The sequence below is a fragment of the Dermacentor andersoni genome, chromosome 4 (assembly GCF_023375885.2).
Source record: "Dermacentor andersoni chromosome 4, qqDerAnde1_hic_scaffold, whole genome shotgun sequence".
Lineage (NCBI taxonomy): Eukaryota > Metazoa > Arthropoda > Arachnida > Ixodida > Ixodidae > Dermacentor > Dermacentor andersoni.
The window spans coordinates 35,120,616-35,143,869 of NC_092817.1; the positions used below are offsets into that span (position 1 = coordinate 35,120,616).

At 43.1% G+C, this 23,254-nt stretch overlaps 1 protein-coding gene across 3 annotated transcripts in view; it reads left to right on the plus strand.

Moving 5' to 3' along the window:
- Nucleotides 1-23,254, plus strand: part of Sulf1 (Extracellular sulfatase Sulf1) — a 52,829-nt gene that overhangs the window by 5,010 nt on the left and 24,565 nt on the right. For all 3 annotated transcript variants that reach the window (XM_055073598.2, XM_072287782.1, XM_050183955.3), the window contains 7 exons: nt 3,082-3,403; nt 7,315-7,465; nt 10,816-10,991; nt 14,207-14,335; nt 17,579-17,647; nt 18,971-19,082; nt 22,528-22,882. In XM_055073598.2, the coding sequence (XP_054929573.1) occupies nt 3,082-3,403; nt 7,315-7,465; nt 10,816-10,991; nt 14,207-14,335; nt 17,579-17,647; nt 18,971-19,082; nt 22,528-22,882 (1,314 nt within the window). The remainder of the gene's footprint in view (nt 1-3,081; nt 3,404-7,314; nt 7,466-10,815; nt 10,992-14,206; nt 14,336-17,578; nt 17,648-18,970; nt 19,083-22,527; nt 22,883-23,254) is intronic.

Here is a 23,254-nt window from a genome sequence, read left to right on the forward strand (position 1 = left end):
GCTCGTAGCTATTATAATTAATGCTCTTTTCATAAAAATATTATTCAATATATTTGATGCGAAAAACGTACACCTCGTTAAATATCAAAGTGCGCTTGCTAAACGTAGCAGTGCTGACGACGACGCTAGCCCTTTGTGCTTATCTGCGTTTTACTTTGCGGCGTGGCGAGTTGCCTCTGGGTTCTGCTACCCGAACTGTTGCAAATTATACTAACACGCAACATTTTGTGTACGGTGACCTCCTGAGCTTTTCTTTTATTTTGTCTACTGTGCCGGTGTCAGTCATAAGTGACCACACTGACCACTGCTTGACTAGCACAACAAAGGTCACGTTTACATGAACCCGACGCGAGGGGGTCGAGTCGGAATTCGGGCTGACCAAGCCAGACTCTACCGTGTTTACACGAACCCTCTTCTGATGAGTCGGGACAACGATGGCACACAGCGTCGAGCCGAGACATGAACGTGTTGGAACCAGGCTTCCGGTTCCCACTGCTGTCTGCAGCAGCTCAATTTCATTGGTCTTATCGCTACGGTGGGTTGCACTGTACAGTGCCTTGTCTTGACCTTGTCCTGATACTATGCCCGCTGCCACTGCATAAATCAAGACATCCCAGTGTTCCCGCACAAGTCTCGGTGCTGCCGGGCCGGACCCGTCTGCAGTTACATTTGCGCTGCAAACGGGTCGAGCTAACTCAGCCTGACTCGATGCTTGTTCAATCCAACCGGCTAGCGTTTATATGAACTCAAGAGGCATATTCCAGCCCGACAAGGCACCTCAACCCAATTCTGTCTGGTTCGTGTAAACACCCTGAAAGATGAGAAAAACATGGTGCCAAGCGGCCTAAGTCGAGAGTATTGTGCAGCAGCAAGCATAACTGTTGCTGAATTGTTCTTGGACATTTATTTAATTCAATGGAAACATTCTATACACACGCTTCCTTACTTTTAGTGCAGACAATAATTAAATTGTCACTTCTACAACAAGAAGTATGGGCACGAGAGTACTTCCTTCAGCTGCTGACGGAGATTGCTGATCTCCCGTGACCAAAAGCTCCTTTAAACTCCCTCAGCGGAAGGGCGACCATGTGACACCGAGTGCATCTCCCTCGAGATAAAGACGACGGAGTTAGGAGGAGTTTGCAGGTGCCCGTGTGGCAGGGGTGTAACACTGGTGTTCACTCACCCATAAAATATTCCAGGGCATCTGAATGCATCGCCATGCTTTGCAGAGGGTATACTAAGAATGTATACTAAGTAGTTTTATTTCTGAAGAATTTCTGTGTTCCTGAAGCTTTTGTACAATCTCCAACCAGTGTCATACTGTGGGCAGTCACTGTATAAACCATTTTCTGTTAGGTCTTCAATGCCACTTTCATCTTCAGTGCTTTCATCTGAGAACATTGGCTGATTGTCTGAAGGCAGAATATATTCCTCCTTAGTATAAAAATGTTCAAATTCGCTAGATTCCCAAGAGTGTTTTCTATAAAATGCAAGTGGAGAAAACGTTTCTACCCTCTAGGTGCTTGGTGCCATGAAACGCTCTGCGAATTCCTTCTAGTGTGCTGCTAAAAAGTGCTGTCCTTGTTTGCGCATGCTGCATAGTTAAAAAGTTATGAAATCTGTCGCAACAATGCAGAGAGAAAACATGCATGCATGCAGGTCAAGTGCCTTTCGACACCAGGCTAGAACCAATATCTTCACATGCCAAGAAGGGCTCGACGCATGACCACAAATGGTTAATGATTGATTTGACGAACTCACTAGTTGCATTTGCTATGGTGGCTTAGCAGCTATGGTGTTGCACTGTGAAGAACGAGGTCATGAGACTAAATCCCGGCCTTGGAGGCCACATTTCTATATGGGTGAGTTGCAAAAATGCCTGCCCAGGTCCTGTGCATTGGGGGGCACCTTAGAAATCCCCTGATAGTCAAAATTAAACCGGAGTCCCCCACTACTGCGTGCCTCATAATCAAATCGTGGTTCTGGCACAAAAAACTCCAGAGTTCATTTAAACTCATTACTTGTAAGGAATAATAAGTTTTCAGTCCATCTAAGCTGCTGGAAAGCAGTACACGCAGCGCTGGTGACAACAGCCAGGCTTGAAAACATGCCTAGTCTTTTCAGTGGTGTCAAAAATGCATCTGGAAAAAGTACACTTGGTCACAAAATATTGTGGGACACGTGCGTGCATGGCAAAACGGCCCTCCGTGCCTTCTGGCAGCGCACACCTGTTGTCGAGACCGATGCTTGCATGCATGCATGTTTCCACGCTTCTTCCTTGCTTGCCGGCGACATCCGAGTGTAGCCGCAAGGTGCGCCTCTTGTGATTGGCGCTTTGGTGGCTTTGACAGGTAAAACTTTGTGAAGTGTGAGCTGGTGCATGCCACTGCGGCTGCTTTTTGTCAAGTCACGAGCATGGACTCGTAGTGCCCAGTCGTGAATGCAACAAATCATTTGTTTTTTTCTTAGCTGGGCCTTTTCATGGCCAATCTTCTTTTTTCTTTTTATGAACTGGGCATTTTCTCGCAGGAGAGCACAGCAGAAAAGGTGCTCTATAGAAGAAGACAGGCAAGATGAAAATGAGCTCTTGATTTCCGTTATATAGACAAAGTTTTGCCTATCGATGCTGCTACAGAGCCATTCGCAAGGGGGGCACATCGCGGCTGCACTCGTTTATCGCCGGCGCACAAGGAGAAAGCACAGAAACATGCACACTTGCAATCATGGAGGGACGCATGTGCACGCAAGTGTTGGTCTCAACAACAGGGGTGTGGCGCCAGAAGGCACGGAGGGCTGTTTCGCCGCGCTCTCACGTACTCTGCAATATTTTAAGACTGAGTGTGCATGTATAAGTAATGAACGCATGTAGGAACAGTTGTGTGCACTTATTCTTTACATATTTGTTCCTATATGCCACAGGCTTCTGGAGGGTCTCTCTTTAAGTAGGGAAAGGTTACAGATGCAGTATACTGCAGTTATAGAAAACTCAGTTACATGGAACCTTCTGATAAACGTAAATTAGTTACTTGCTTGTGGGGTCCCTGGTTTTTACTTTCTTTTTTTCCTTCCTCTGTGTAGCCTACTTTGGCAAGTACCTGAATGAATACAATGGCAACCACATTCCAACCGGCTGGCGGGAGTGGGCCGCTCTAGTCCGCAACTCGCGCTTCTACAACTACACTGTCAATGTCAACGGCCACAAGCGCAAGCATGGTCTGGACTATGTTCGCGACTACTATCCTGACCTGGTGACGAATGACAGTGTGGCTTTCCTGCGCCAGTCCAAGCAACTGTTTCCAAATCGCCCAGTGATGATGGTTGTCTCCTATCCGTCCCCGCATGGCCCAGAAGACTCGGCACCCCAGTACCAACATCTTTTTCATAATATCACGACACACAGGTGAGGATGATCGCTACATTTGAATCTAGATAATGATCACAATTGATCCAAATTTTGCGTTTGTGTGAATTTTGAGAAAGTCTCAGCTAGAATGCATTTAGTACAACACATTCTGTTTTGCGATGGCTTGAGTGCTCTTTTGGGCTGCAGTGGACAATTTGAATTTCTACACCACCTAGAGACATCTCAGTCATGGGTGCACAGCTATGGTTACAGTTGCTAAGTTGGAATCCGAAATTTTGGTCTTCCAGGATGCTGAATGAAACCTTCACACTTGAAAAGTTCTCACTGCAGAGTGTATTTAGTGCTTGCTGTGTAGAAGAAAGAATGGGTGTGAAGTTGTATGCAATCGAGAAGGTTCAACACAGAGGGAAGAACATGACAGAAATCCATCAATGACTTTCGACTGAAAGGAACCTCCATAAATAAACAAGAGCATCTTACGGTCACTTTGTTGCTGTGGCTAAAGTTTCCTCAGGTTGATATGAATCTTGTATTATACGGATTATATTAGTCCCAAGAAATTGGCATCATCAGGACTCCACTGCAGTACAGCTTTGTGTTTCTAAGTGCTTCTGGCAAAGTGTGCTCAGTAATGTTATGTAACAAACTTAAGCTTTCCTTGCGTTACCTAGTAGTGTCTTGTGCTTTCCACAAAGTCTGTGTGAATAAGTTGCAGCCTCTCGTGTACCTGTAAGAGGATGAGGAGCAAGTCTGACTTCTAGAAGCAAGCTATCTCTAACGTGACAAGGCCGACTGCTGTGTTTGGTGCTGCTACAGTAAAACCTCGTTAATTCAGATTTCATGGGACCGAAAGAAATGCCCGAATGAGCTGAATGTCAAATTATAGAGAGTATCTAGAAAACGATAAACAAATGCTTGCTAAGTCAACATACTTTCGTCTACTGAATCAGCAAACCCCATTTCTATTTTGCACAAATGCTTGCAATTCTTGTCATCTCGGGACTTATTAGCACTTGCAGCGGCGAAAGCCTCATGACTTCCTTTGCAGTGCGACTGTGGCACATATATTCATCTGAGACATGTTTTTCACTACTGCGTGCACATCCCATTTTTCTTTTTGGCCAGTGAGCTGGTCGCCAACAGATTGTCAGTCTATTATAGTGTAACTTGCACTCTGCATCCTCAACAGCTTCCTCTGTGTTTGTGACATTGTGCACACAGCCATTGCACCTAGTCAAAACGAAACTAATGCTTGTCACAACTGCTGTGGACGAAACTGCAGTCGCTATCAACGTGATCTTGGACAGTGACCATACAATTCTGAAGGCACATGGCCGATGCGCTCACCGAGTCAGAATGAAGCTACTGTTTGTTACATGCGGTCGCTATTGACGTGGTCATGGATGGTGCAACCATGCAGTTGTGAAGGCACGTGGCCGATATACGCACCAAGTCAAAACGAAAGTACTGTTTGCCACAACTGCGGTTGCTATCGACGTGATCATGGATGATGCAGCCATGTAGTTCTGAAGGCATGCAGCTGACGTGCGCACCAAGTCAAAACGAAAATAGTTTTCTGCAACTGCTATGGATGAAACTGCAATCTCGTTTGATGTGTTCAAGGAGGGCAACTACGCATTTATGAAGGCACACGGCCAATGGGGTGTTATGTGCAGTGGTAAACAGAAAATTAAAGGCTATAAAGGCACAAGTAGGCGTGAAGTCTTCTTCGTACGATTTTCGCTGATGACTTTGGCGATGCAGACTCTGCCACTTCATTTTGGTTAGGCGCTAGCGCCACCTTTGCTGTGTGTCGCACATTTGTGGCACTCTGTGCTCGCTTCGCTTCGAGAGTTGACTGAATTAACTGATCTGCAGCCAAATAAGTCTGAATTAACAAGTTTGATTACGTTAAATAATGCATGCATCGTCCGGGATCAGAAGACGGGTATGAATTACTTGATTTTCAAAATTAACAAGGTTTTACCAGATTACAATTTCAAACATTAAGGAAGTGAAGTAACAGCAAATGGAACACTACATTTTGCATATAAATTTTGGAACATCAGTTACCCTTTTAGGCACTGTGTTCACAATTGTGCATGCCATTATAGTGGATCAAACGCAAGAGAAAGATTGTATTGATAGGAAAAACAGAGGTCGACCTGAGCTAGTGCGCTCTAGTCTGTTACTCTGCATTAGGGAACAGGGAATGGGAGTAAAAGTACAGGGATGGATGATGATGATAAGAGAAGTGACGAGTGCTTATGTACATTAGGCCGTGGCCCTACTAGAGCCACTCATCTAGTTTCATATCATGCAGAAACTTCAACAGCGCTGTAGTTGTTCACATTGAAGTTGCAGTGTCAGGTCATGGGCCGAGGATAGGGTCCTCTGACAATGGTTGTCTGCCAACGCTAGCTAATTTCCTAGCTAGCGTTGTGTTCCACTGTTTCAGGCATCTGACAGTATGCACAAATCAGGGCTCTTCAGCTGTCCTATGACGTGTGTAGTGGCGGGTGAAAGCAGCGCCCAGCCGAATCGTGCGTAGCAATGATGCTTTGCTCTGTGTAACTTTCGGGGGCCGATCATATGTAGGCGTTTGTGGATGTTGCCAGCAGGGGCTCTGCATGGCTGCATGACTGCCTTGATCATTGAGTTGGTGTCAGGCCATGAGTAGGCAATCCGTCCTTCATGAGGGCAAGAGAATGCCGATCTTGGCCCTGTGTTAGTGGGTTCATTGCCAATCGCACCACAATGACCAGGCACCCATTGAAAAGTGATGAAGTGGCCACCTCGCTGGGCACTGTGATCAAAGGCAAAAGTGCCGATGAAAGTAATGATAAAGTAAAGTAAGGGCTGATAGCTCCGTGTGTGCTGTGTTCTCGCTGCTTAATTTGTGTTGAAGTGAGAGGCAGAACAAAGGGCAATTCGCTCGCTGCTTCTGTTGCACTTCCTCATGCCAGCATCTTGACAGCGAATGTCCACAGTCATAGAGTGAAATGTGCTCATGTTTACTTGTGTGTGTGTGTGACACCATGCTTGTTAATTTAGTTAGTTAGCAAATGTTTCCAAATTTATATGGCTGGTAAAACTACCATCCTTACTTCGTATGGCTGTCTAACAATTTGCTTTCACAGTCGATGCTTTTGGGCGCAAAATTTGGATTTTGCGAAAGTGAAACTATCTATGAAAGTGATCGCCCAAAAATACTGCTGAAGGAAAGCTCTCACTCCTCTTCAGACAACGATGATGAGTGAATTCGTTTGTGAATTGTGATTCCCTGAATAAAGGTACAATTTGTTTTACCGGTCATCTCGCGTTACATTTGCAATTTTATTATTATATTTTGGTGTGAATGGAAAGTCAACTCTCGCGTTACAATTGTGGTAGCGTTGCATTCGGGTAAATACTGTAGTTCGAACCACTCAATGTGCTGTTTGATAGATAAGCCGTTGCCCTTATTTCCATGCATTCTAATGTGAAAGCATCAACAGGAACAATCAGGTAGCGTCACAAGTGTTCTATGGTGCATGCATGAAGAACACCAACGAAACAAATGGCGAGGTTAGCCATCTCACTAGCCTCTGCTCAGAATCTAGCCTTTTCCTTATTGCCAATACACAGCGACAGTGCAGTGAGCCTTGTAGAATCACGGAAACATTCTCTTCACAATGATCATCATGTGTGTGTGTGTGCTGTCTTTGTCACAAAAAAATAAAATTATGAGAAGCAGTGAAGAGCCATCACGCATTCAACATCGACTGTATTTTTGCAACTAACTTGTCTTCCCTTTTAAGTTTCTATTGTCTATTTACCTTGATGTAAAAGATGTATGGTTTGGCAGCCTGGTGTTTGGGTTTTCGTTCCATGTTACATTCTAGTTCTGTGTACTTAACAAGTAGAAACCTGGTTTAGCCAATGTTTTTCTTTTTCTTTTTTTGAAGGACACCAAGCTGGAATTATGCTCCAAACATGGACAAGCAGTGGCTATTGCGTTACACTGGCCAGATGGAGCCGATTCACATCAAATTTACTGATATGCTTCATACAAAGCGGCTCCAGACTTTGCAAACTATCGATGATGCTGTGGAAAAGGTACTGATCTTGTGGAATGTTGTCATCGTTTGTAGCCTGTTTTTGCTGTAGTTTGATAGAGGGCTTAGTAATTTATTCTCGCTTGGTGTAGATTGAATTCAGCTTGTCGGGAGGTGGCATTTCGGTTTATTATTCGTTCATAACAATTGGTTACAAGAAATGGCATACAGACAAGGGTCCCAAAGTCAGAGACTGCACCGGGACCCTTGGATTAGAAGTTGTATAAAAAATTAAAGCGGAATACAGAGCAGAGAAACAAAATAAGGAATAAAAGAATATAAGCAAGAAACTTGGTGATGACACACATAAAAAACAAAATGAAGAGGAAAGATGCGCAATCCTTGCGAATTACACAGCTACTAATTAGCAAAATAACATTATAGAAAATTAATCAGACCGCAGAAAATTGTTGAGTTGTATTTAAAAGAATACAAGGTAGATGACAACATAATGGAATATGGTAGACTGTTCCAAAGTTTAACCGCGCCAAAAGAGGAAGCCATCTTTCCGTAATTAATATGACATAAAGGCACCAGGAAATTTGCTTGTGCTGTAAGCCTTGCGTTATTAGGATTAAAAAAGGAGATCAGAACTAATGAAGCTGTAAGGAATTTATTGAGTTAGTAATATTAAAGAGACAGTGAAGAGAAGCATGAGATCAGTCTAGATTGATGAAGCATTCATTCAGATCTTGTTAATTTCACAGTAGGAGGTTTTCTAAAAAAGAAAGGCCAAATTTCAATCTCTTGTACTTCATGCTGAAACTCCAGTGCTGGTGTGTCAGTGTGACGAGGATGTTGAAGTATTTTCTAGTATTTTGGCTGTTGTGCAGTAAACGCTTTTGAATCTTGCCAAGTTTAGTCTTTGACTCCTCTAAAACAATGTTTTGTTTTATAGCATCTCCCAAACCAGTGCTGTTTTGAATTCGTCAGCATGATATTTCCGACGGTGCAAGAAGTGATCACGTCCCCATTGGGTGAAGCACCCTTGTAGGGGCATGGCTTGGCACAGTGCTCAATATATCTTATGTAGTGGTTGAATGGGAGTTTGATACACGTGTAGTACAGCACTATACTTCTGCATGGGATTTACAAGGATATGTTACAACTGTGCGATATAGACATTATTTTGGTACATCTAAGTTTAATATGTCTGAGATCAACTACGAACAATGCAAGATTTGGAGAGTGTGTGAACTGTATGTTACTGTACGTTTGGATCAACTATGGTAAACAGTCTGTACATTTCTCAGCCTTATCACTCGGGAACACACTAGCATTTCTTTTAAAAGTGCAGGAAGCTCACAGATGTCAAACTGAAAAGCTTTCTTTTAGCTACTTCGAACTAATTTTAACATTCTGCACCACTGTATTCTCTGTTTTTGGGTTTCATTATGTTTCTGTTTCATTATGTCATTATTTTTGTTCTTTTCCCATATTTTTGTGCTGACATTTTTTTTTTGGGTACAGTTTAAACTCTATTTAACGAACGGATCACCATGCTCTAATTATTTCGTTAAATCAGAAAGTTTGTAAAATTGAGAAAGGAATTTTTCTGTCCTTCGAAATCTAAAATTGTAACATAGTGACACGCAAGGGCTACTGAGGCATTATGTTTGCCGATAATCCAGCCATCTATTGCATAAACCACGAAATAACGAAAGCAGCCACGACTGCCCCTACCACGGCAGTGTTGAGTCGGCTGTTCCATGCATGGGCGCTGTGTGCAGCCTCGTCAAAATAAAGCTAGGGATGGGACCATGGCGCCTAGATGTGTTAGCGTGATAGATTTAGAGCGTACACTTGGAAGAATAACACGTCTGTGTCAAAATTAGAAAGAAATCGCCGCGTTTTTTACTAATTCATTTCAGGAGAACATTAAATTGAGTGCGGCCAAGTTTGTTTCGTTAATTCGGGTTAATGGTAATATTGAACCCTATGGGTAGCTGCCGGGGAATGTAAATTTCTTCGTTAGATCTGGAACTTAGTAAAATTGGGTTTCATTAGATTAAGTTTTAACTGTACTGAGAATTGTACCTCTGAAGTTTTTAATTGCTAACAATTTCTTCACAAACATGCATTGTATTTTGACACTGGTACGTTACAACATCTAACAGTATTCTACAAGCTAAGTTTCGCATGTCACTGCCGTTATGTTTCAGTAATTCTTGATTGTAATGCACAGGAGGTCCCAATTCAATTTCTAACCTCGAGACCTCCTCCTGCATAATGAGACCACCTCAATATAACAAACTTCAAAATAATTAAATTCTCTATTATAACACAGTTTTGAACTTTTTATAACTTGATCCATAGAACATAATGTATTTAGAACCTCAATATAACAAAGTGTGTTTATACACAATTTCAGTATAATGAAATTTTACTGCCAGTGCGAAGTAATATCGAGACAATAAATGGGAACTTCCACAGACCAGATGGTCAAATGGTTGAATCAAGCAGCGGCTTGCGAACACAACTCTCACATGGTACGCTGCGCAATCAAGAGCTTCTGCCAAGGAGCAGCCTCATGTTTCATATAAACTCCAAGTGTGATAAGATCCTATCGCGCTCCGCTGTGGGCCTCGCAGGTGGCGAAAATGTGGCTGGCTTTGCTTCGTACCACTGATGTGAAGATATTATCCACATGGCAACAAACCATATTTTTTCATCGCTGACTAAAATTCAACAAAATGAATCTCTTTTTCATTTAAATTTGCTCTTTCTGATTGCCTGATAATTTGGAAAATATTGCGACCATTTCCGTGTAAAAAAAGTCCCTTGGCAACTGTACGTATTTGCATAAAAGATCAAATTTTGATGGAACGAAATTTTGGTATAATGAAGCAAATTGCTGATTTTACCTTCTTCATTATAACGACGTTTAACTGTACATCAACTCATGCTTCATGAGTGTCATTAATATACTGTTTCTGATTACCCACTGTGGTAGTTTAGTGGTTGTGGTATTGTGATGCTGAACTCAAGGCCATAGGTTTGATCCTGGCTTTGGTGGGCACATTTTAATGTGCGCAAAATGCAAGAATGCTCATTTAGTTAGGTTTAGGTGCATGCTAAAGGCCCCAGGTTGTCAAAGTTAATTCATAGTCTCATCCACTGCTCTGTGCTTCATAATCATTTCGTGGTTTTGGCTCGTAAAACCCCAGAATAACTGACTCCGATTTTCATTTTCATGCTGTTAAGGTTCTCCTTGCCCTTTTACTGCTTCCGAAGTGTTTGTTTGGTGGGAGGTCTTCCCAAGCTTGGTTGAAGCAGCTTGTGTCCGATGTCTTTGTTGTCACTTATCCTTGTTTGACCTGCTGCTGTATTTTCGTCTGTCTTGAATTGCAGCTGTACAATGAACTTTTAAGCTTAGGAGAGCTGAACAACACCTACATTTTCTACACATCTGATCATGGCTATCACCTTGGCCAGTTTGGCCTTGTGAAAGGAAAATCGATGCCTTTTGAATTTGACATTCGGGTACCCTTCTATGTCAGGGGGCCGAAGGTACCTCCAGCAACGAGGTGAGTTAGGTTTCATTGTTACCTGTTAGCAAACCAAACAGGGAGTGTCAAGCTTTTTAAGTGGGGCATCTTGCAGTATTTTTGCTCACGTGTTGATGTTCACAAAGCTGAGAAACATATAGTAATGGGTTATAAAGCAAGCCTAGGTGATTAAGGGTAAGGAATTTTAGCATACGTTCGAGTTCAATCACTATTAATTGACCTGTTAGGGTTACTGAGTGACTATGGTGCTTTGCTGCTGCATACATAGCTGCAGGGTCATTTCCTGGTTGCAACGGTAGTATTTTTTTGGGGGCAGAACGAAAATGCTTGCATACTTCAATTTAGGGGCATCTTAATGACTTTTAGGTGGTTAAAGTGATTTGAAAGCTCTCCACTACAGTGTTATTCACAGCCATTGGTGCTACGTTGGGATGCAACACCCCATAGGTTACTACTACTACTACTACTACTACTACTACTACTACTACTACTACTGTGATTAAGCTGTAGTTTCTACTGATTACACGGTCTGAAACCTCCTTGATAAACAGACTGCAGCAGCAATAGAAGCTATGTAATACTGGGCCATGTGATATAGTAACTTCATGTGGATTACAACGCAACTAGTGTGGCATCTCGGGGCTGTAAGGTTACTAAAGTGAAATTGCTTGAAGAGTGCAATAAAAGGAGAGAACTGGAACATAAAACTAACAGGATAAGTAACGGCTTGCGTGGATTCTCATCCTGAGTTGGATTGCTGTGAGAAGGGATGCTCTACAGAACCCAGTGATTGGCCAAAGCATTGAAATGAGTTCTGCAAGCCCACTTGCAATTAATACTACAAGCACATATACTGCATGCTACTACAAGTGCCTGCCAGTCTAATATACAGGGTGTTTCAGTGAACACGTTCAAAAGTTCCTAAAGGTTGCCTGTGGCAGATAGCACAATTCTAGTTCATGAGGTGGTCTACTCAACGCGGCAGACACTGCAGAAAATTGAAATGCCTTGTCAAGTAATTAAAAATCACTAATTAACATTTTAACTAATTACCTTATGCCCCATATTACAATTTACAAATTCTAGCCCTGGAGTTCGCAGGCTGGATCCACTAGGAACGAATTCTCAGGATGACACCAGTTTCGAGATATTAATTCCTGAACTTTGCGGTGAAATGCATTGGCATTCCAGTTACTTTTGTGCTTGAATACATGAAACGACATTTTCTTAGGAATGTAACTGGAAAGCCAATGCAATTCGCCGCAAAGTTCGGGAATTCATGTCTTGAAATTGGTGCCATCCTGAGAATTTGTTCCAAGTGGATCCGCCTTGCGAATTCCACTGCTAGAATTCGTAAATTGCAATATGAACCATAAGTTAATTAGTTAACTTTCTCGATTATGTATTTCAGCCTTTTTGTGCAAATAATGTCCGCCACTTCGAGTAGACCAGCTCATGAACTAGAATTGGGCTATTTGCCACAGGCAACCTTCAAAAAAATTTGAAAGTGTTCACTGAAACACCCGGTATAGAAGGAAGCTACGATGTACTGAATTTGCATGTATCAATCTCTTATATAAAAACATAGAGCAACTCTAACTGGGTTAACCATCCCACAGTGATCAGAAGTGAATGGTATTTTACTGTCAAAACAAATCCTAGCCATGAATGTACAAAATTTCAGGCTCTATAAAATTCTAAAGAAAATAGATTTGTGTTCCATATATAGCCATGGCGTGCTCGCAATAACGCCAGACCAGTGAAGCATCAGCGTAGTCAGTAGAATAAAATGAACTTTTATTCAAAGGTGTAGAGCGTATTTGTGAGTAGCCGAGTGGCAGGAAGATAGCAAGGAGCACGTGTTAGTAGTGATAGTCCGAACTCTGAAGGATCGCCAGATGAGGCGATAAAAGGTGCGCGCACTTCGAAAACACGTGAAGTTGCAACAGCTTTCATTTTTTCCAAGTATGTTAGAGGATAGGAACAGTTTTGTATACAAGGGGTCGCATTAAGGTTGACCATGATTCTCCACAGTAGATGATGCATGAACTGAAGCACCACTATAATATGTTCGGAATATGTAACATTATCATTTTGCAGTATTCCCCTCATTGCATGGCAAATCATATGCATCGCTCTGCAATTCTAGCTGTTGTGGTGGCAACCCATATGATGGCAATCGAGGGCCAGCAATCTGGAATCATATTTCTAAATAGGGAGACTGCCCGCTGAAGTTCCAGGCATGGTGTAGCAAAGAAACTGTGCAGGGGCCGCTGATGTATGTACCGCCTAAGCAACTGGTGAGAGGGAACAACAGTGGCAAATTAATGACACTGATGTGTTTGCCTGCCTACAAAAAGCAGTCCTGCATTGACTTGCACAGCGACCCACTAACTTCCACAGAAATTATGAAGCTGCCGCAATGGGGGCAATAGCGCAGAAAATGCACTGAGGGCCATACTTAGAAAGATTGACCTTGCTTCACTACAGTAGTAGATTTCATTTCCATTGTAAAAACAAAAGTACTGGTCAACCTTTCGCGACCTTATTCTTTTTCTTTTTTCTGCCAAACTACAGGCTACCTGTTGCTTCTATATTAATATCTTCCTATGCTTTCATGATTTTGAATATTAAATGGGAAAAGAAATGCTCAAGTTTTCTGGTGTAACATAAAGGTAGATGTAGGTGGCATTACTTATATGTAAAAAGCTTAAATATTTTCTTGTGACTAGTTCTTAAAAAAATTATATTTTGTGTGAGAAATGCTGCTGCATCGTTACCGACCACGAAAAATATGTGTAGTATGTTCGGAATGCCACCTGGTTATGCAGCGATCCAGGATGAAAAGTGAAGGCAACAAACCATCATGTTATGCTAAGTCTGTGCCTATGCGTCTAGGTGAAGCAAAAGACGTGTTTGTCTGAGGAAACTGGAGAAATGGACCCTTTGTCCACATATATGGAGTTGTTGCTGGGAACACATATGTACTAGCTGATCAAGGCAGTAGTTCTTCAGATTCATAAGAGACCGGTTGTCAATAACAGTTAACTTTACAAGGTACTGTGTTACTAGGATTTTGTTTAGTCTGAAGAGAATATGCCGTGCCGGTTTCTGCTAGGCGTACCATTTTTAGCATTGCATGCGTGTTACATTGCTTAAGCCTTGTTATGTATTGTGCCATACTACTTATAAACCCTGCGAGGTAATACTCTTTTCTTGACTTGCACTTTCAGGTTAAAAGATATTGTACTGAATATTGATTTAGCACCAACCTTTCTAGATATTGCTGGCATTGATGTTCCGGAGCATATGGACGGCAAGTCGATATTTCCCATATTGGAAGATGCCTTCGATTCCGTGAGGTTTGCTATTTGTTCATTGTTATCTTTTTTTTTTGTGCTGGAAAATACATTAGTACGTTTGTTCAGGATTCCCATCAAAGAAGGACTGCCAAATTTGCGTGGACAATTTCACTGATGAAGCTTTTCGAAAACAGACGTTTAGTTTGTGGTGCCTTCATTCATTTGGCATTTTAACTGCCCCCAAGAAGTTTCAATCCTCTGTGACACATTTATCGGGCTGTAAATGCTGTGCTGTGGGAATTTATTAGTATTAGTAGTGTGATGGGCAGTGCCTTGAACCGATGACAGGTTTGACCTTGCAGAAGTAACTTAATTGTAACATGATTCGTGCCTTACTGTAGGAATAGCCCAAGGGGGAGCTGCAGCAGCCAAGCTTTACTATATTTACTAGATTCTAACACTCCCTCACTTGTAACATGCACCTGTTCATCGTGACCAAAAAAAAAAGAGAACTCCTTTATGTAGTACCACACCTCAGGCTTTCATTCGGAAATACAAATTTCTCTCATTTGGAAAAACAAAGATTTACTCCCAGTGCACTAAAGTTGTGATGAATAAAAAAAGTCCCAGTGTAGTTAGAAAGGCAGCATCAATTGTGATGCCAAATTAGTAAACAACTATACAAAGTGAAGATAGTAGTTTTATCGGCCGTATAAACTTGCAAACATTTGCTTAATATCTATATTAGGAAGCATCGTGTCACGTGCACACAAGCAACCATGAACATGTCGCTCGATGACCGCAGAAACTCGCTATCAAAATACTAAAGTGACGAAGTACGGTAGCAGGAGCGAGCGAATTGACTTTCGTGAACTAAGGGATGAGAGCACACCCCGGTGCGCCTAGAGACGTATACTCCGTCCCCATCACAAATCGCTTCCAAGATAGGGCCCGTGTGCAGCCTTGTTGTACCCAGCAGCCTTCAGAGTTGGAACGCCTCTCCTTTTGTTTGCACCAGTCCCGCACGCAAGTTTCGGGAACTCCGAATGCCCGTGATGTGGCCCAATTTCCATCCATCTCTGCACATGTGATCACCTTCCATTTAATTGTGCCATCACATTGAGCTCTGGGTGTCTTCGCAGTCAGCACTTCCATGCTGATAGAGTAAACACAAAACAGGAAGACAGATGGTGGACTAACCTAGGCACACATACTACAGCACATGGAGAAAGCTATGGCAGTTAGGCTTGAAGCGCGTACAAGGTGGCCATATTGAAACCCAGATGGCAATATGGTAGTGCAAATTTAGGGTTGTACTCAATTCTAATGTACACGCAAATTTTGGACCTGTTTTATCCGAAAAAAAAAATAAAAAGTACGCGTTAGATTGGAATACATACGGTATTCAAACCAGCCAGCCAGCCATTACGGCCATGGTTCCAAGAAAGCGAAAGCGGCTGCTCAGGCCAGGCACACTGATGTTCCTTATCGAGCTGATACGTGGTGGCTGTTTTCATTAGCAACACTGCATGCAGTGGTAGTTTCACTGCATTACAGCAGATATTCTATTGTGACTTTGTTGTGTGCGTGTTCCAGGCCTTCATAGAAAAAATTTGAACCTTGTAATAAAACAGTGTAAGTGAAATAGGCAACCATTGTTAGCATGTTGTATGTTACACAGAGCAACATATTTACATTATGAAACAATATTGACCAAAGTACTTGCATTGAAACTAATGTTCTATGAATGTTAGTGTATACCATACACTGTCATGTTATGTTGTCCAGCATGTCCTCGGAAGCGTTGCAACAATCGCCACTTGGATTGGAATACATTACTAAATCCTTCACTCAGTTAGCAACGGTGTCCTCATGTGGAGACAGTAGGGACAGGCCTCATTTAATACCTAATGGAGGGCGCAGTAGTAGTGGAGGAGCATGACACGTGAAGCTGGTATTTATTGAAGAGCTTATCGTACCATATTTACTTGAATGCAGCGTGACTGCGATTGTAATGCGAGGGTCGACTTTCCAGTCACATTAGAAAAAAGGAAAGCTGCGAATATAACATGAGTTAAATGGGAAAAAACAATGTACCTTTTTTCGAGGAATGGCAATTCAGAAACGAGTTCTTTTTCACCCATCGTCGTCTTAGGAGGAGTCAAAGCTTTCCTTGGGTGGTATTCTTGGGCGATCACTTCTGGAGATAGTATGACTTTTGAAAAATGCTGAACGTGTCCCCGACAAGCGTTTCTGGTGCTGTGCCAAGCTCGCTATAATTGCACGGTGCTAAGAGTGCTGTCGGCTGTATACAGTTAAACCACGACATAACGAAGCAGGTAAAAAGGGTAATTTGCTTCATTATTTTGAAAGTTCGTTGTGTAGAAATTCAACCTTTTATGCAAATAAGTACAGTCACCGATCGATCTTTCTTGCATGGAAAAGGGCCACAGAATTTTCTGAATTATTGGGCAATCGAAAAAAGCTAATTTGAATGAGAAAAAAATGCATTTTGATAAATTTGGGAGTTGGTGATGTAAGATACGGTTTCATGCCATGTCGCGATATTTCACTTGCACTCTGCCCCCACGGCCGATAGCGTCATCTGCACTGGGACGACGCTATCATGAAAAGTGCCGTAGCAGGGAGCAACTGCTTCTGCCTCTCACCCCAATGGGTCACTGAAACTCGAGATTACACAACCTCCAATACTAAACATGTGGGAAGACAACATACGTTATGTCACACCATCTTGGCATGCCCACTCTTTGCACACACGGCAGGTTAACTCTAAAGCAGGGTGTGTGGCTGCGTATGCGCTCAGGCGTGCTTATAGCCTTAGTGCTAGCGCTGGATTGACACGGACAAGAACGACAACAGGACGCGCGCTAACTATCAACTGAATTTTATTTCAGAAAGGCATGCTACTTATACTGGCTCAAACGAGTGCAAATCATTGGTAGTGGTTGGTTGGTAATCAAGTTGATAATGGTTGGTTGTGTATTTGTCATTTGCACTGCCCCATGAAGATGTTGAATTCATTTCTACTGTAAATTACTTGTTACATCAGTGGAGCTCATCTGTAAGCTCCACTACTCAACTCTCTGACAGCATGCTGTTCTTGGTGGTTACGCCAGCACTGCATTTTCTCATTGTAGTAGTACAAGTTTGCTCTCAGAAGTATTTTTCAGTTACTCTTTCCTGCTCTTCTGAATACTGTTACCATTTTTCGAACTTGCATCTTCCAAACCTACTCCAAGAAATTAATTTTGTCCTTTCTGCGTGTTGTTTTTGTTAATCTAGAAGTGGCCACAGGCGAACTGAGATAAAACGGAGGAAATCATGGCGAGACAGCTTTCTGATTGAAAGAGGGTAAGTGCATGTGACCTCAAGATCGCAACTATGGACCCTGAAAATTTGTCTGTTTAGTTTTTAACAGAATTGTAGGGAAATGGTGCTTATTTTTCTTCTGTGGGCATGTACGCATTCCTTTTTGTTTGCATTCGCTGACTGACTTTTCGGACAGTGATGGAGCTGCAAAAAATAACAAAGATTGGGCAGTCTGAAAAAGCAAATTACAATGAAAAATAAATTTTATTATTTTACATGATGCCAGCGGCGTGAAAAATATATTTTTTTTTTGCAGACTTTTGCTCCGTAATATAATATCAACTTGAAATTTTATGATGGCCTATGCAATGCACACATCTTGCATTCGACTATTGCACAGCCCAATGCGTGTTTGGCACCACAATGTGCAGATGTGATTTGTGACGTGGTGAGATGCCAGCGGTTAAGGCTTTATTGCACAGATTCAGCTTGGCATTTTCTGTGTAAGAGTGTGCTTGTTCCTTCCCATCCAGGATAGGAATAAACTTTATTTGTCCAACGGTTGTTGATGTTTGTGCCCATCCAGTAAGCGTACAAACGAACTTGGTAGGCACATGCGTGGTTGTTGCTGCGGTTTATCTATGTGAAGCCAAAGGCTGCTTCTAGTACGGCTGTTATTCTAGGCAGTGTGCTTTATCTCTGACCTGGCTGCTAACTCTTGGTACAAACATGTTAGCTTGCAAGCTTCCCTATGGCAGCTTGCCATCTACTGCCCCCTTGCTGAGTGGTGTACTAACTTTACAGTCACGCTGCCCACTGCCTCAGCCATTAGGCCTAACCAGCTATGCTTCGTTGTATGTCGGTGACAGAAATTACAATTAAGATCCAAGTCAGTGCAGATCTATACCTGGTGATGGCACTTACAATGCCAAAAAACAGCTTGCCAACAAAAGCGAGGCTATGAGCAGCAACCTGAATGGCACTATCGTATGCTGCCACCATCCTTGCGGCTCATGTCTGAAAAATTTAGTGGCACCATATGGTGTCTTAAATTTTGGTTACTGTTATATATTGGTTTTTTAGAGAGCGCGACAGGGGCCACGGGGAAGTGTAAATAGTCTAGAGCAGATGCGAAGATCCAGTAGACAACTTTATTGAACTTATTAAGCACGAAAACGAAGTGTGAATGCATACATTTGCGACACTCCAGTATCATCATTTGATTGAGATGCAGTAACATGATGCATTGCTGTTTTAATAAATTTTCTGTACTTGTGCGGTGTGACTCATTTCCCGATAGTTATATTCTTTGCAAATTATATTGTTTGGTAACTGCATTACCTATTCTCCCACATTTCCATTCAGCAAAGTTTCGAAGGATCACTTGTATGACGGAACCTACAACTCGACCAAGGAGCGCAACCTGCACGTGAAGTGTATGTCTGGCAGACACCCTTCGCCATGTCAGCCACATCAGGTAGCAATTTATTTCACCAAGTAACTTATCTGTGACAGAGGATAACTTTATTACATGCATTATCCTTTGTTGACATTGGAAATCTGAATGGGAATGCTTGAATGTGTCAGTAAGATAGCATACCAATAAGACTGGGCTAAAATAACTGTGTGGTTGCGTCTGAAACACTGATGCAGAGATACTGCTCTTTGAAAGTGACATTGAACTGCAGTTACTGCAGTAACTCATTGGCCATGGATTTGTGCATGTAGGAGGGCAGAGCACATGAATGCTTGTGTACATGCTTAGGCCACTGACGAAGCACAAAAAGAAGGGTTGGAATTATGGGTGTGTGAATACAGAATAGTAGATTTATAATCGAATATAGAGTCGTATCAAGAAAGAAAAAAAAAGGCACACATCAAATCAAATATTAGAAAATTTTTCTCAAAATCTAATGCTTACAAATTTTGGGCAAGAAGATACGGTGCTGCACAAGCTCGGGTGGTTTCCTAGCATTGCACAACAAGGATGTAGCAAACTATCAGTAATATAGGTACTGTCGTAGCTCGGGGTAGCGTTTAGGCCAGGAATCCTCCAGGCACAGAGATGAGTATAGTGAAAGAAGAAGGGTTTATTTGACATTATTTACACTGGCTCCAGATATGGAAGCCCAACATAGGTACTGTTGTGGCTCGAGGTAGCGTTAGGGCCAGGAATCCTCAAGGCACAGGGACGAGTACAACGGGAGTAGGAGTGAAAGAAAAATGGTTTATTTTACATTATTTACACTGGCTCCTGATACGGAAGCCCACTCCATGTAAGAACAGTACAGGTCTGAGCACACATCAGGACACGTCAGGACACACATGTCAGCAGACTTCATGGCACGTCACTGCATCAAAAGTGTTTGCTTTTTAAGCAGTTCGTTTCTCCAGGTGACTAGACTAGGGAATCCGATCACTGTGTCTCGGCCAGTCACAATTGTCGAATCGTTTGCCAAATCCCACCGATGACGTCAGACTGTTCCGCTGGACTCCTCCTCCAATGTTGCGTGATCATTCCCGCACATGAGGCAACCACGTGGCAATCTGGGAACCTCAAGTTGATGCAATGCCTATGGTAGCCCTCAGTGTTGGCCCCTTTCATCAATTAGTAGGCTTTCCGTTGTGGTCAGTTTGTCGGGGTAAGGTGGAGTGGTCTTCGTAGTAGTTACCGCTTCCACAGAGTACGGCGACTGTTGTTGCCTCAAAGCCAGCTCCTTTGTTTGCGTGCCACAATCTATGCCAGGCCCATCGATCGCCGTCTGAATGGGTGCTAAGGAATGTCCATTGCTGTTTTGAGACATAACAGTACATAGAAATCAGGATATACAGTACGGTCTAATCTTATTAATGGTAACGCCAAATTAGTATGCCAGCACTGATTACAACTCATTTCTGCATATAAAGGTCTGGAAATTTTCTTTTATGAACATAATTTCTGTTGAACAGAGCCAAGTGCTTTTTTTCCACTCACACTAATGAATTAGTGACATTCTGCTGTATTGCATACCAATGAGGTTCTCAGTTTAGTAGTGGACCTTGTGTGTTGCAGCAATCTTTTATTTATTGCATAGAAAGTTGTGCTTTCCTGTTTTTCTCCAAGATGCAGAAGGCCTTTCCCAACTTTACGGCAGATGGATTATCGTAAGGCCAAACTGCACAACAGACGAAAGGACCGTGCATCACGTGACTCGGATACTGCTCTGCGCTTAGCTGGCACTGATGATAAAGAGCCAAACCCACCTAGGAAATTCTAGGAGGTGGCATACACTTGTTAGGTTCAGCGTGACTCGACACCTGTCAGAGAATCTGAAATCTAGAGGTTCACGGCAAGTTCGCAACACTTGCTACATCGCGCCTCCCCCCGCCGCCTCCTCCTCCTTGTTCATTCGCCATCCCTCGCTTCCGTTCTCGAGGTGGTTTGCCGGCTTTTCGAGTGTCATGTGGCTACTGCAAATAGATCTGCATCGATTCGGCCCCAAACAGTAACTTTAATTGCCAATGCCCAATGAAGCAGCGGCGACTAAGCCTAATGGCCGAGGCAGTGTGGCTGTGATGAAAATTCGCCGCTTGCCATTGTGGTAATAGGTCGCAAGCCGTCACGGAATGCTTGACACTGTGTTTGAGTGGGTGGCTCATCAGTGATCGGTCCCGATATAACGTGTGTGAGCTAGATTGATGGCTACCAAAGCCGTGTAGTTCGTCGGCTCGCATTCCAACCCGATCAGCATGCCTATTGGCGTATAATCGGCCCCATCTGCTCACATGCTATCCCATGTTGCGAAATACACGCAGCTTTTGTTGACGTTCCCTCTGTCCGCATCGCCTTATCTCTTCGATCAGTCCTTTCGAGCCAGATGAATCTTGTATTGACAAAGGTGGCCCCGGATGACGTGGTGATGTCCTGCGATTTACAGCATTCGGGCACAGTGTGCGGTTCCCGCATCGGGCCGATGGCGGGGAGCACTCGCAATGACAAAGTTCGCTACCTTGTCAGCTGAGGTGGCCCGTCTGGGGCGCCCACAGTGCGCCTTCTGTGCTGACAACGTAGTGAAGCGCTCGTTTGTGCACCATTGAGCACGAGGGGCTCTGCAGCGCATGCGATGTGGGGCACTGTGCGGGTCCTTACACCGAGTATATAGAATGTTAGAGAATTCGAACATTAGATATTTGATTTGCGAATGTAATTATTGAACATTCACTATTCAGTTCAACGCAGTGAAATTCGATATTCGCACACCCCTAGTTGGAATGGAATCATTACATTGTTCTGACCAATGCCACTTATGTAAAATTGAATTGTGCTGTGACCTTGCATACCTTGCTCTGACAGGGATGGTGAAAGACATGATGCACGCTTTCATCCACTGCACATTGAAAATTTAATTGCGGTGTTTAACATTCCGAAATTGCACATTGGGTTACGAGGGATGTTGTCTGGGGGTCTCTGAATTAATTTTGTCTACCTAATGTTTGTTTTAATTTTTGATGTGCTTGTAAAGCACGGTACACGAATCCCCCCCCCCCCCCTCTTTACATTCATATGCTACCTCTCACCCTAACCAGATAACGTGTGACTGTGAAAATGATGCCATAGCACACATGCTCCATGCACCTGCTCTTGTCTATCACAGTCTCCGACTATGGCATTCCTCTGCTGAGCATGTGGTTGTGGATCTGATTCCCGGTCACGGCAGCCACATTATGGTCGGGGTAGAATGCAAAAACACTCATGCACTGTGTTTTGGGTGCACGTTAAAGAATCCTTTGCAGCCAAGATTAATCTGGAGCCCTTCACTCAGCATGCCTCATAACCCACTGTGAAGTTTCGGGACATTAAACCTCACACGGGTTCAAGGTGGGTCTTTCTTGTCTCTGTAGCATCAATACACCGTGTGCCCATTCATTTCGGTATCTTTCAGAAATGGGAGTGCATTCACGATGGCAGGCGTTGGCACATGCGTCGTTGCAAGCACCCGCGGCTCCATCACCGTAAAACCTGTGTCTGCAAGGAGCACAATGAGGACCACTTGCCCGAAGTGGACATTGGTGAGATTCCAGTGCCGAGTGGGGTCAAGCTGAAGAAGCCCAAGGAACATCGCCACCATCACCACCACGGTCAGCATTCGCACACAATCCAAGAGCTGCCTTCTGCTACATCGTCTGCAAGCCAGACTATGCTTGCTGCCCATCGCCTGGAGCCATCTACTAACTCCCAGCTCACGCCAGAGGAACGCAAGCAGCAACGGAAGTTTCTTCGAGAGCATGTGAAGCAGTGTAAGCTGTAGAAAGGTCTCGTAAACTTTGTTTTACCATAGCAATGTTGTCATTGACAATGGTTGGCCTTGGGAACCTGTTGTCAGGAAAACTCGTTTGTGACAAAGTTTGATGTGCTAAATCAACCTTACCACTTTTTTCTAAATAAGCTTGATCTCTCTCTCTTTCTCAGCACTTATGTGACTAGTGGATGAATGTAGCCAAATAAGAATTCGAAAGCCTAGCTGTCTTCGGAAGGAAATTGATCAACTCAATCTCCTGCCAGTATACTTGCCATTTTACAGAATGTGGGCTTGTTTACCATCATTGCGTTTTCGTCGTTTGACTACTACAGTGTCTGACAGCAAGTGCACATTATTTTTAGGGGTGTGC